This window comes from Lathamus discolor, chromosome 21 (assembly GCF_037157495.1).
Source record: "Lathamus discolor isolate bLatDis1 chromosome 21, bLatDis1.hap1, whole genome shotgun sequence".
NCBI classification, from domain to species: domain Eukaryota; kingdom Metazoa; phylum Chordata; class Aves; order Psittaciformes; family Psittacidae; genus Lathamus; species Lathamus discolor.
In genome coordinates this window covers 4,164,499-4,178,867 of record NC_088904.1, presented here as the reverse complement: position 1 = coordinate 4,178,867, position 14,369 = coordinate 4,164,499, and the positions used below count along the sequence as shown (strand labels likewise).

General features: G+C 43.3%; 1 protein-coding gene across 8 annotated transcripts in view; it reads right to left on the bottom strand.

The window, feature by feature from the left end:
- The window catches only part of ARHGEF18 (Rho/Rac guanine nucleotide exchange factor 18), a 52,798-nt gene that overhangs the window by 7,706 nt on the left and 30,723 nt on the right, over positions 1-14,369 (bottom strand). For all 8 annotated transcript variants that reach the window (XM_065658981.1, XM_065658977.1, XM_065658978.1 and 5 more), the window contains 12 exons: positions 13,661-13,786; positions 11,922-12,039; positions 11,261-11,509; positions 10,376-10,452; positions 8,034-8,212; positions 7,188-7,279; positions 6,712-6,900; positions 5,906-6,043; positions 5,192-5,313; positions 4,691-4,747; positions 3,985-4,032; positions 2,820-3,287 (listed from right to left, as the gene is read on the bottom strand). In XM_065658981.1, the coding sequence (XP_065515053.1) occupies positions 2,820-3,287; positions 3,985-4,032; positions 4,691-4,747; positions 5,192-5,313; positions 5,906-6,043; positions 6,712-6,900; positions 7,188-7,279; positions 8,034-8,212; positions 10,376-10,452; positions 11,261-11,509; positions 11,922-12,039; positions 13,661-13,786 (1,863 nt within the window). The remainder of the gene's footprint in view (positions 1-2,819; positions 3,288-3,984; positions 4,033-4,690; positions 4,748-5,191; positions 5,314-5,905; positions 6,044-6,711; positions 6,901-7,187; positions 7,280-8,033; positions 8,213-10,375; positions 10,453-11,260; positions 11,510-11,921; positions 12,040-13,660; positions 13,787-14,369) is intronic.

Sequence of the window (14,369 nt, the reverse complement as noted above, 5' to 3'; positions counted from 1 at the left end):
GGTTTTAGAAATCAGCTGTACAAAATGCTATCAATGGAGCAGACCTTCTGCAATCACTCGCCTGCAACAGAGTGGTTCCTGTGTTTAAAAAAAACCTTTGGTCAGCCACATTCTAAAATTACTTATTTTCTGTTTCTGTCTTTAAAAACCCCATAGTCTCATTACCAGATGTCTGGGTGGAATTTCACAGACATTGGGGAGCTGCCAAGTTCCGAGCTCTCTGGCAGAAGCCATCACCAGCTGTTTCAGATGATGGCTGAAGAAGCCCAGCTGCTGGAGCTGGTCTGACAAACAAAGGGAAGAGCTGCTTTGACAGGAAACTTGCCATGGTGGTCAAAGCAGCTTTAAATTAGATGTTTTGGGGAGAGGGGCATCGATCCATCCCAATGCTCCCAGTCAGTTGCCAGCACCTATAATAAATGCTTGGAGCAACGCAGAGCTATTTCAGCTGCTCCAGCCAATGAGTCGCCTTTACTTGGAGGTCAGCGCAGATGCCTCTATACAAATACCCATGGTATGGGGAATAAACAAGAGGAATTAGAGATGTGTGCATGGCTACAGAGATATGATATCATTGGCATCACAGAAACATGGTGGGATGGCTCCTATGACTGGAGTGTTGGAATGGAAGGTTATAGGCTCTTTAGGAAAGACAGGCCAGGAAGATGAGGGGGAGTTGCTGTTTATGTCAGTAACAGGCTGGAAAGTATAGAACTGTCTGGGGACAGATGAGGAGTCAACAGAGAGTTTGTGGGTCAGGGTTAAAGGGAGAACAGTGATGGGCGACATCACTGTGGGGATCTGTTACAGACTGCTCGATCAGGGGGCCTCTGTGGATGAAGCACTCTATAGACAGATAGGAGCAGCCTCACACTTGCAGTCTGGAAAGCTAAGGCCCAGTTAGAATTAAATCTGGCAAGGGATGTGAAAAATAACAGGAAGGGCTTGTATAGGTATGCAGCAACCAAAATACAGACTAGGGATAATGTGGGCCCTCTCCAGAAGCTAATGGGAGAACTGAGTACCTTGGATTTGGAGAAGGCTGAGGTTCTCAATGACTTCTTTGCCTCAGTCTTCACTGGCAAGTGCTCTGACCACACTGACCAAGTGTTAGAAGGCAGATGCAGAGACTGTGAGAATGAAGACCTTAGGCCCACTGTAGGAGAGGATTAGGTTCAAGATCATCTTCAGAACCTGAATGTGCACAAGTCCATGGGGCCTGATGAAATCTGTCTGCAGGTCCTGAAGGAGCTGGTGAATGAAGTTGCTAAGCCACTGTCCATCATATTTGAAAAATCATGACAGTCAGGTGACGTTCCCAACAATGGGAAAAAGGGAAATATAACTCCCCTTTTAAAGAAGGGGAAAACGGATGACCGGGGGAATTACAGAGCAGTCAGTCTCACCTCCATGCCTGGCAAAATCTTGGAGCAGATTCTCCTGGAAGGCATGCTGAGGCACGTGAGAAACAACAAGGTGCCTGGTGACAGCCAGCATGGCTTCACTGAGGGGAAATCCTGCCTGACCAATTTTGGTGGCCTTCTATGATGGGGCTAAGGAACTGATGGACGGGCTAGAGCAGTTGATGTCATCTACCTGGACTTGTGCAAAGCGTTCAACACTGTCCCACACAACATCCTTGTCTCTAAATTGGAGAGACATCAATTTGATTGGTGGAGCACTTGGTGGATAAAGAACTGGCTGAATGGCTGCATGCAAGCAGTTGTGGTCAATGGCTCAATGTCCAAGTGGAGACCAGTAACGAGTGGTGTCCCTCAGGGATCAGTGCTGGGACTGGTCTTGTTCAACACCTTTGTCAGCGACATGGTCAGTGGGATTCAGTGCACCCTCAGCAAGTTTGCTGATGACACCAAGCTGTGTGGTTCAGTTGACACGCTGGAGGGAAGGGATGTCAGAGGGACCCTGACATGCTTGAGAGGTGGCCAATGCCAACCTTATGAAGTTTAACCAAGCCAAGTGGAAGGCCTTAGACCTGGGTCAGGGCAATCCCAGGCACAGCTACAGGTTGGGCAGAGAAGAGATTCAGAGCAGCCCTGCGGAGAAGGACTTGGGGGTGTTGAAACTGAACATGATGAACATGTTGAAACTTGGGTTGATGACAAACTGAACATGAGGCGGCTTCAGTGTGCACGCAGCACAGAAACCAACCGTGTGCTGGGCTGCATCAAAAGAAGCATGATCAACAGGTTGAAGGAGGTGATCCTGCCCCTCTACTCTGCTCTTGTGAGAGCCCATTTGCAGCACTGTGTGCAGCTCTGGTGTCCTCAACATAAGTAGGACATGGAGCTGTTGGAGCAAGTCCAGAGGAGGCCACGAGGATTGAAGCTTCTCTTCTGGAGAAGAGAAACTGCATGGAGACCTCAGAGCAACTTCCTGTATCTGAAGGGGGCCTACGAGGATGCTGGAGAGGGACTCGTGATTAGGGACTGTAATGATAGGACAAAGGGTGATGGGCTCAAACTGAAACGGGAAGTTCAGGTTAGATATAAGGAAGAAGTTCCTTACTGTGAGGGTGGTGAGGCACTGCAACAGGTTGCTCAAGGAAGCTGCAAATATTCCATACCTGGCAGTGTTCAAGGCCAGGCTGATGGAGTCTTGGGTGACATGGTTTAGTGTGTGGTGTCCCTGCCAACAGCAGGGGTGTTGAAACTATATGATCCTAAGGTCCTTTCCAACCCTAACTATTCTATGATTCTATGAAAAAGCAAACATGGGTTAGTGCTGCAAGAAGGGACAAACTTCATTCAGAAGCAAGCAGGTTAACAGGAACAAAACCCCAAGAAAAGCAAATTCCTCACCTGTCCCATTTCTGGGGAGAATGTGCCTGACACCGTGTTCTGCTTCTTCAGCTTCCTTTGCTGATCTAGACGCTCCTTCTCTCTCTCAACTGCCCTCTGAGCTTCCCGCAGTCTCTCGAGGTCATGCTGATAGGCCTCTCGCAGCCTCTCAAGCTCTTCTCTCTCCTGATTCACCTTCTCCCTCAGCTGCCGAGTCCCCTCTTCACTTTCCTGCAGCCGAGCTTCTTTGCTTTCAAATTCCCTCTGCTGCCGACTCCTTTCCCGCTCCAGGCGTTGCTGCTCCAGCTTCAGCTGGCTCTGAAGCTTCTGTACATTCATCAGTTCTTCCCTCTGCTTTTCAAAGTTCCGCTGTTTCTCCTGCTCCAGCAGGAGATTGCCTCGTGTAGACTGCAGCCGATATTGCTTTTCCCTGTCTACCATGGTGGCTCGCTGCATCTCAATGTAGCTGTCCTGCTGAGATATCACCGCCTGAAGGGGAAATCAGTTCAGTATAAGGTACCTGGGTTCAGAACACATGCACGGCTAAACACAAGACAACACCCTCTACCTGATTAAATCACAGAGACTTTTGTTTTTAAGAGCAGATCTAACTTCCAACTTGTACAGCCCACTGTGACATGATACTGAAGATGGCTAAGCAAGTTATGCTTATGTCAAAATTAACATTTCTTAAACCTAGAATTAGTACTTTGAATCCAATCAGTCAAAATACTGCTGATTACAGTAAAAATAATATATACATATGTGTGTGTACCCAAAATTCTAAGAGGAAATGAGCAGGTGGAGCTCAGAGTAGCAAAAGAATTGCATTTAAATGAGCAAGAAGAAGGAAACAATTACCTAAGACAACAGACCTTACACTTCCTTCAAAATACCAGACACAGTGTGTGTTTTCTTGATTAAATTCTGCACCTCGCTTTAGCTTTAGGGGATACTTTTAAGGTAGTTCTTCTCCACACCTGCATAAATTTTATTACAGTAATGCCTCACAAACCTCTTGGAAGCTGTGAATGCTCCATCCCTGGTGGTGTTTAAGGCCAGGCTGGACAGAGCTTTGGGTGACATGGTTTAGTGTGAGGTGTCCCAGCCCATGGCAGGGGGGTTGAATCTTAAGGTCCTCTCCAACCCAAACTATTCTATGATTCTATAGTAAATAGTGATTTACCTGAAGACTGAAGAGCAGCTGTAACAGTGTTTGTATCCTTTGGACAAGCTGAAGAAAAGGGGAAGCAGGGGAAGGAAAAAGGACATCAGCCACTTGAACAGAGCTCTGGTTTGATGCATAAGACTTCTTTTTAAACAGTGATCATAATCAACAGTATCTGTACAAAACCCCACACAATGGAAGCATGGCTACAGGAGTTCTCCAACACAGTAACAGCCAAGAGAGCAATATGCCAGCACAATGAATTGCAGTATATCAGTCCTTGCACAGATATGAATCAGCACCCTACAAATCTCCCTGACATTCCAGGGAGCAGTCTTCATCACCAGTTGTCTTCACATGAGCTATTTAATCATCACTTCCTCCCATACTCCAGCACTGAATCACTACACAGGTATAGCACTCGTGGGAGATTCAGGGGCATGTTTTGTCAGCGAGCTGAGATTATGCAATCTCTCCAAAAAGTAGTTGACCAGCTCTTAGAAATGCCTGTCTACATACCCAGAACCCATCTTTGTTTTCTAACAGGAGCTTTATCTCTGCATTCATAATGCGTTAGAGTCATAAGGTACAGCCTGTTAATGTGCTTGTGGTTCCACAGACACTAAAAATACTGAGCTTTTTGGTGGTGTTTGGTTGGTTTGGTTTTGCATGCCATTATTATAACACAGCTATTTGCCATTTCCTCATAGTGGAAGTAACGTACCTGAGACTCTATGGTGGGCTGAAAGCCACTGCTGTCATCCAGCCTTGTTACATCACTCTAAAAAAAGACAAAAACATTATCTGAGGCACTTGCTGGCCTTTGGTAGCACTGCCAGAACAAGTTGGAAGGGTTCACCTCATGAGGGAACAGGTTTACTGCTAAGCAGAGATTGCTCCCATGAACTGAAGGACATGTAACAAGAACACTTAAATCAGAGGCCAGGCTGGAACCAATGCATGGTGATTAAACCTAGCATTAACGGTACAGTACCAAATCAACAAATATAAAACCAAATTATCATGCTTCTCAAGTGCTGAGGTGTCAACTAGCCCCACAAAATACCGTTAACAGAGTCTAGTAATCTGAATGACATAGCTCTGTTACAGGCCAGCCCTACCAGCCTAGCATCACTTCTAACTTTGCTAAAAGATTTGGTTTTCATCACTATTATGAACAACATCATAAGGAAACACAATTAAATCATGCATAAGCCCAACGTACAGTTTGAGATGCTTCTTCTGCATCAGAAGGGAGGTCATGGAGTTGCACATCTGGGCTTACTACAGGGCCTCTCCAGTCCCACTGCCTCTGGTCACCACCACTGTTCTTCCTAAAATTACCACCTGAAAGGAGAGCAGAATAGGAGTAACCTACACCAGCACAGTGCCTCTGAAAACTCACTGCAGAAGAAAGCAAGCAGAAAACAAAGGTGACTTTGATGTTACGACCAATATACAACTGCATGGCTGCTCCATGCTGATTCAAAGTGGAAGAGCCAGCAATAGTGACATGCATTTCAACCCGAAGTATCACTTTAGTGACTGCGCAGATACAAAAGGAAGTGGAAAAAACTTTCTTGATTCAATAATAAAAGCAGGCAGCTGAATTCACATGTCCCAGTTGTTTTGGTTTGTTTTTTTAAACAAAACTAAAGTTTGTGTGGAACTGTGGTAACTGGGGAGCACGGATGAAGGTAATGCCCTCAGCACGCCACCGAGAGCCCTACTCTGCTCCCTAGCGTTGGCATTGGAAGTAAAAGATACAACACGCTAATGCCACATGCTGGAAATTTGCTCTTTTCCTTCTTTTAGAGCCTGGTGAAGCTTCCTTATATCAGGGCCTCACTTAATTCATTGTTCTTATCTCATTTTCTGTACAGAGTAACACAGGAAAGGCTAAGAAACTCAGAAGAATGCCGAATGGTCCCTTTCTTACTTTTAGTTGATATTGAGGGACTACTGTCATATCCTCCAAAGGTCTCTGCTCTCCTGGGGAGTCCTGACCCAGAGCCATCCTCAGGCTGACAGGATCCACTGCCTAAGTGAGTGAAGATAAGATTCTGGAGATTCTCAGCTGGAAAAGAAGAGAACACCTCATGTAAATAGCCATGTCTACGCAGCGAGACAAGTGCATCATGCTCACAAGTTAAAACGCATTTAATCCATCAAGTACATGAAAAGATCAGGCAGTTTGAGAGTTTTCCTGCAGTACAGATGGATTTTCCTTTGTGACTAGCTCTTTATGACAGGCTGTTCGTATTGCCTATATAAAGATGACCTCTTCTTTAACTGCAAGTTGGGATTATCAAGCCTTGAATGTTTGGGTTTTCTTTTCTTTCTTTTTAATTTTTGTTTTGGTTTGTTTTCCATAGTAAAAGATATGTTTGTGCTTATTTTTTCTCTAAAGATACTACCTTTAGATAGGCTGTTTTAATATCTAACCCTCATATAATATTTCAGAACTGGTGTATTATCAGAGCACTCAGTTACCCATCTGAACAGACTCCATTGGCTGATCCTTTAAAATATCCAAACAGTAGCGAAGATCCTCTACCCAAACACACAGATGCACTTTACCTAGTGCCCATTGGTTCTGAGAATAAGGAACTCTGAACAGTGTTATAACAGTGTTATATAGAAGTATTATGTTTTTACAGGGTGATTTTCAGGACTTAGACCCTATGTGCTTAATCCCACCTCTGCACCTGAGTGAATGCATGCCCATTCCCACAATGCATTTACCTTCTGTCACAGCTGACTTCAAAATTGCCTCTCCTTGCAGATTTTCTGGGATATCTCCCCGAAGCAGTAGCCTAGATCGAGATCCTTGGGAATGGTCTTCGAATCCAATCATTTCAGACATTTCTAGATATATCTGTTGCTTCTCAGTTAGACTTTGCATAATCAGGTCATCTTTCATGTTCAAACGCTCTAAAGGAAGAAACAAACTCAGTTCCTAATCACTGTCAGAGCACGGCATTCAGTTAGGGAGATTATTACGTATTTTATGGTCAAGGCATCAAATGCTGAGATATAATTATCAGTTAAGATGAAAACTCAAAGCTTGACTTAGTTAACTGTTTCTATATAATCTTGCACTGCTTTGAAAGACTTATGAAGGAGAAACTTACTCTTTTATCACATGATGTGATCAAGACAGTCATCAATCACAAATGATGCTGAGAAGCAGTTCATGGAATATATAACTAAGTCATTACCTTGAAAATCTTTCAACTTAGCAGCTCTTGCTTCAGCCAGCCTCCTCTCTGCTTCAGGTTCATTAAATGTTCCTCCTTCTTCATCAGGACAGCTGTACAAAGGAGGAAACAGAGAGATGTTTGATTTGCACATTAGATAACCTAAAGCCATTTCAGAATTCACCTTCAAGATTTTGCCTAGGGTGTAGTTTATCTTGCATGTCATGGAATCATAGAATAGTTAGGGTTGGAAAGGACCTCAAGATCATCTAGTTCCAACCCCCCTGCCATGGGCAGGGACACCTCACACTAAACCATCCCACACAAGGCTTCATCCAACCTGGCCTTGAACACTGCCAGGGATGGAGCACTCACAACCTCCCTGGGCAACCCATTCCAGTGCCTCACCACCCTACACAGGAAAGAATTTCCTCCTTAGATCCAATCTAAACTTCCCCTGTTTAAGTTTTAACCCGTTACCCCTCGTCCTGTCACTACAGTCCCTGACGAAGAGTCCCTCCCCAGCATCCCTATAGGCCCCTTTCAGGTACTGGAAAGCTGCTATGAGGTCTATCTATACGTCAAATCTAACTCCCTTATCCAAAGCCCTGTTACGTTTGACATCAGTGACATTTTGTGTTTATTTTTCAGGAAAAGCAGAATAAAGACTGTGGCTGGCTTCTATTGCATCTTTATGACTGGCTTCTTCGCAAGGAACACAGAAGCAAATTGCATGTTTCAGTCTTACAGAGAAAGTTGAGGGGTAGTCAAATGGATTTCTGTGATAAATTTACATCTATGAGACCTGTTAAGACAAACAAGCCAGAAATCAAGCCCTCCTGCTCTCTTATAAAATGATGATTTTACCTTTCTACAGCTCTGCGGATGTGTGCCATCCAGGAATTCCTCTCCTCTTTCGAGCTTGTGTGGATTTCATACATTTCTGGTCCTTTTAAGGAAGCACTAATTAAGAACATGGCCTTCTCCTCATTCGCTACCTCTCTTACAATTAACTTTTGCAACGAGATAACTGGCGGTTTAGAGTCCTGTGAAACAAAAGAGAGTTTACTGCACTATATTGTATATGCTCTTTCGGGTTCGTGCTTCCCAGCTCCCCCATCTTCCTGCTTCTACAGGGCCACCAGACCCATAAATCACAACACTGGAATGTTACTGCTACGACACTTTTGACATTGCCATTTTTTTCCTCATCAGTCATAGATGAAAACGTGGAATGAAGAATGACCATTTCAATGGTCATTCGTGGAATGAAGAATGACCAAGATGTCTTTGTACCTGACTGAATATCAAAGCAAGTATCAATTTAAACACCTGAGGGTTCCCACTGGGTCCCAGAGGTCAAGAACAAGCTCAAAAAAGTTGCTCAAAAGGAGACAAACCCAACATTTGAAAAAGGAAACAAAAATGACGTGTGTGAGGTGAAAGAAGAGAACAAGAGGAAGTGACAAGTTCTAAGTGAGCTATGAAAAAAATAAAATCATAACACAGGGGTGTTACAGCTTGCCGTCAGGCTCTGTGAATAATAAAACAAGGTGATGGATAGCATGCTGTACAACTAAGGATTAACTGGATTAGCTGTCTTCTGCAATGAAAACAGATTTACAGGAGGGATATTAGTCACTGAAAACATATCTATGCTTCATACAGCACAGAGTCAATATAAGGAGCCTAGAAAGATCCTCCCCAGAAGTAACTAGCTCTTTGTAACTGCTGCACCTTTGCAGCATAATCTAGAGTGACAGGAAGAAAACTGAGCTGTGGCACAGACATCAGGAAGGGTTGGTTTTGCCAACGCCTCTGAGCAGCTGTACTGCAATTCAAGCCATGAACAGAGGTCAGTGGAAAAGCAGAATCACTGAGCAGATCCATGTGCTCCCCTCACTTGATTTATCTATGGAGAAGTGATATCTACATCTCAAATGAACCGTATACATATAAAGATGGAAAAAACTGATCAGTCTATAACTGTAGAGCATGTTACTGGAGGGGAAAAAACCCCACCATGTAGCAGAGATCAGCTTTTGGGGACTGTCATAAGCAGCTGAATGATACATATAAGCCAGGGTACGACCCTGCAGTAGAGCACCTACACTGCCTAAGAACATGTATGTGTGTTCTTATTTCTTGGGAACAATGCTTTAGCCTCAGTGTAAGCTACAACAGCCATGACGGTCAAGACACTACATTAACGACATGTTTCTTCCCCTCTATGAACTTGCTCTTCTGCTCATACCTCAGGTGAATTTGGAAAACAGAATTAGTCTATCAGAGTCAATGTCATAAAATGACCTATTGGTCAAAGATTCACCTAATGCTGCTCGAGAGGAAAAGACTTCCAGCCATCCTGATCTGGGAAAGTATCCCCATTCTGTGCATTAGAAGAAGGGTAATTTGAAAAGCAGTTGCTTTTACAGCCCTGGGGCCACCAAAATAGCTTTTGCCATTAGAATTCAGCTCTAATGTTGATGTCTTGAAAAAAAAAAAACCAAACCAAAATATATCCAAGAAAACAATTACATAAAATAGTTTCTCTGTTACGGGTGCTATTACAGCCATAACCGAAGTAGATCAGGACAAAACGTACACCATTTACTGCTCTGAGGATACCTGTGGAAATGCCCTAGAAAAGCAAGCGAATCCACCGAGTCTTCTAGAGTGCTGCAGTAATTACATTTGCATTTAGTGCTGACTTCATTTACTTCAGGAAAGTTCTTTGCCCCCGGTAAATCTTAGCCTACTGTGCCCTTACCACATCCCTCACGGAACTGGAAGATTCTTTCCCTGCACATTAGCAAACAGAAGCAGACCTCATTTGCAGGTGCCTCTCAAAGCACAGATTTAGTATGTTTAACATACATGACACAGTTCAGTAAAAGGGAAAGTCACAGCACAAGAGAAGGAGAAGCAGTGTACCTCAGAACAGGCTCAGGGCACCAGAAAACCACAGGAGATGTGGAGGCTGGAGCCGGCTGATGGAATAGCACACTGTTTTGAACTAAGAGACAGTGTGAGGGATTCAGCAAGTACCAGAACTGCTTCAGAAAAAGTGAAATAGCTGGCTCGTTTATTACTTAATTTTCCTTCTGAACCCCCATAACAAGCATCTAAAATCTCTGTTTCCTGCATAGTTACCATCACTTTCATAAATACTCTGAGTGAATGTATTAAATAAGGAGAACAATACCTACCACTGATGCAAACACGTATTTTTGGTCCTTTTCTTGTAAGAGTAACAATACATCAGTTAACAGGACTGCCAGAATATCTACAGTAACAACAGAGGGAAAAAAAAAGGCAGATTTTAAATCAGAAACATAGGTCCAGACTCAAAAACACCTAACTTCAAGTGCCTGTGGGTCAGGGAACAGCACATCAGCATCTGCAAGAGTGGGTCTGCTATTTCCTCTCACGTGGGTTGTCCACAGACAGACTGCAGTCATGCAGAACCAGTACAACACAAATAGCTTGATTTAAAGCTTGAGAACACCTACGGAGGCATCCTACACATTGATAGAAACACTCATGAGGGAATGTGTCTCCTTTAACTGTAGATTCTTCTAGAACTGCAGCCCTCCGCAGCACCACCTACTCTTGGCTGCATTTTATGTGCCACTGAAGCTGCTTCTTGAACACCTGAGCAATGAAGCTGTTAAAATATTCACTGGTGGACACTGGTTTGATTTTCTGGCAAAACAGACATTATGCAGAATGAAGGTGTCATGGGGTTGTGAAGCAGAGCTAATAATGCCTTTCCACAGGAGACCAAGCCAGTATGACTCAAAGCTTTGTCATCTATCTAAAGACCTCCCTCTTGAATTGGAAAGCAGATCAGACAGATAATAAGCAAACAGCATAAGGAACTTATCATGCACCATTATAGAGATGCTTATTGGACAAGCCAAGAATAGAACAAGTGCTATTTCCTCCAATATCCTATTAAACGAGCAGGTTATTGTCATTTTTTACTCCATCGATCAGTAATAAACAGCTACTAAAAAAAAATACATATACATAAAAAAAAACAGATGAAAAACTAGTTTCTCTGTTGCTTTCCCCCATTCCTGGCCCTTTACCTTTGAGTCTCCCTGATGCAGCTTTCCAATACAGCATCCCATCCATCAGAAGCCGCCTCTGTCCCATGTCATCTTTCCGGAAGAAAAGCCCATTCTTGCATTTCCCTGATGATTTTAGCTCCATTTTATGCATAATCTCTTTAAGGCGCTGCCCCTTCTCACACTCATTTACTGTGGCATCTACATGAGTGATTGTGTCCTTAATTAAACTAAGGGCCTGGGTCAGCTCTTCGTAATCTCTAGTTCCAGCTAAGAGAAAAGAGTAGCAGTGAGTGGGTCACATTTTTAACTCTGGAATGCACAATATGAGCAACTAAACATATTTTAATGTGAAGGTTTCGTACTGAGTATCTAACAGTTATTTCCTAACAGCTTGTTTAAAAATAAAGTAAAAGACAAAATACCCTAAAGTTCTACAACTGTAATGAACTGAGAGACTTAAACTGCTATGGTTTCGTGGTTTCAGACTTAAAAATCAGTGCTTGATGAGGCGACACTGATCTGGACCTGCATCTAGAACAGCATCTCCAGTGAATGAAGATGGGAGAAAGCAGGAACAGGCAGTACCACCCTGTCCCTCCTTGTCTGAGGAAAGAACATGCAAAACACAGGAGAAGGATCAGCAGACAACTGTGAGGCTTCCAGGAAAGATTATACCTACCTTCTGTATTCTGAATAATGCGTTCCACCAAGACTGGGTATTTGGTGAGGCGCTGGGTTACCAGAAGGATACATTCCTGAACACCAAGTCTCCTCACAATGGAAGAGTTCCCAATTTTCTAGAAAACAAAACAGACTCATCACATCCATTGAATCTATTGCTCTTCTAACTCTCTCGCCTCACCATTCCCACATTTTCTGTCCCAAAGCACTTTGGTATGACAAGGCATAGCATCACCAAATTAGCATCACCTCTTTTACTAAAGCAAAACTCCTGATAATGTTAACAAACAATTGCTTTTATTACTGGAAAATATTTTGGGTGTTATTTTCAAACTACTGTTAACGAAATCTGAAGCCAAGCAGAGAAAGCTCTGGATCCGAACTGACTGCCTATTTGCTGTTTGCCTTTTAGAACAGGATCAGTTCTTAAATACATAGGAAAGTACTAGATTTTTGAAACCAGACTGAACACACCTAACAGCCAAATGAGATCAATAATGACAATGCCCATGACCTGCCCATGGCAGGGGGGTTGGAACTAGATGATCTTAAGGTCCTTTCCAACCCTAACTGTTTTATGATTCTATGACTAAACTAAGTGCTTCTTTGACCCCATGTTCACCAGTAGGCTCCTCTACAGTACCACAGCTCTGTTTAGAAAGGGAAGACTGTAAAGCATCAGAATGCCACTAGTCAGTCTGGCTACAGGTCCAGCACAATCCTGGCAGTAGAATACAGTACTAAGATCTCTCTTTACAAGGACTGTGGCTATATATTTTAAGACTCTGGTTACTTAGTTCCTTGAAAGTAAAGGGTTCTCCCTTTTAATGACTCCTAGTTAAAAAGAGCTGTAACTATAGCGCTACATTGGAACATTCACACGGTGTCACTTACTGAGGACTGGAAAACGTGAATACTTAAAGACTGCGCAATGTCATCTGCAGCTCAGGTTACAGGCTTCTACTTTGGCTGTGTCTCTTCAGCCCTTCCTATTAATTGCACATTACACTGTACAGCAGACAAACAAACCACCCTGGAGCCAATTTTCTGGTTTTTGAAAGAAGATGTGGTGGGCAAAACTTGACTCAAGAGTACCTGTTTTTTCCATAGTAGATCATTAACAGCATTTATCATTGACTGAATTTATTATTAAGCCAATTTACAAAGATGGCCACACAGCAGGGCAGTGAATGATAGACTCATGAATAACTATAGGGAAATCTGGAGAGGGACTTTTGACAAGGGCCTGTAGGGGCAGGACAAGGCGAATGGCTTTAACCTGCCAGAGGGGAGGCTGAGATGAGCTCTTAGGCAGAAGCTCTTCCCTGTGAGGGTGCTGAGGCACTGGCACAGGGTGCCCAAAGAAGCTGCGGCTGCGCATCCCTGGCAGTGCTCAGGTCCAGGCTGGACACAGGGGCTTGGAGCAACCTGCTCTAGTGGAAGCTGTCCCTGCCCATGGCAGGGGTTGGAACTGGATGAGCTTTAAGGTCTACATACATACTCTATTCCCCAGTCCTGTGTGCTCCTGAAAGCCTGCCTCAAATGTCACACCTGCTAATGGCGGTGCTGTGTCCAAGCAGCTCAAAAGATCTAAAATACAAGAAGCTATCAACTAATGAGAATCTGCCTCTAACGAGATACATTCAAACTGGAGGGATCTTGAGGTACAAAATAAGATCTAAAGTGGTCAAGTATATTTTGCACAGTCAGAATGGGAGACTTCTGGTTGTTGTTTACCTTTATTAAGGTTTGAAACTTCTTATTGCTCTGGAGCAGGTCTTTATAGTGACTAACAGCTTCATTGTGTCCAGAACAGAACACACCGTATTTTTCCTTCATTCTCTCCCCATTTTCACCTGAAAACTAATTGGAGAGATAAGAATAAAAGACATGAATCATTAAGAGTAAACCTACTTCCACTGCAAGATTAAGGTTGAACATTGGTTTATGGCAAGGAATTTCTGAGGTGTTTATTCAGAATTTCAATTTCTTCTGTACCAGAAATGGGAGATTTATGCACTGTGACATCTGAGAGCTTGGAATACCACAAGATAACCAAATATGTCAGCTGTTATTACAAGGATTTTTAAAAGGATTTCTGGGCCTCTGCACTTAAAAAGACTGAGGACTAAATGGTGAAAGGGAAACAATGGTCATGATATAGGAAGGAAGTTGCACCCACTCTGTACCAGAATGGGTACTAAAGCTGTAATGAGTTCAAAGGATCTTCACTGCATTTCTAAAAGGTCAGAACCTAGAAGCTTGGTATTAAATGCAAGAGAGCCATGTTTGGGATGGACACCAAGAACATGTCATGTTACTTTTGGAACAGAAATAAAACCAGCTGCATATCCCATAACATGCATATGCATATGCCCAAAGAACATTAAATGATCATTTCATATTATTTGTGACCAGATACGCTCCTGGGAATCATGCTTACACA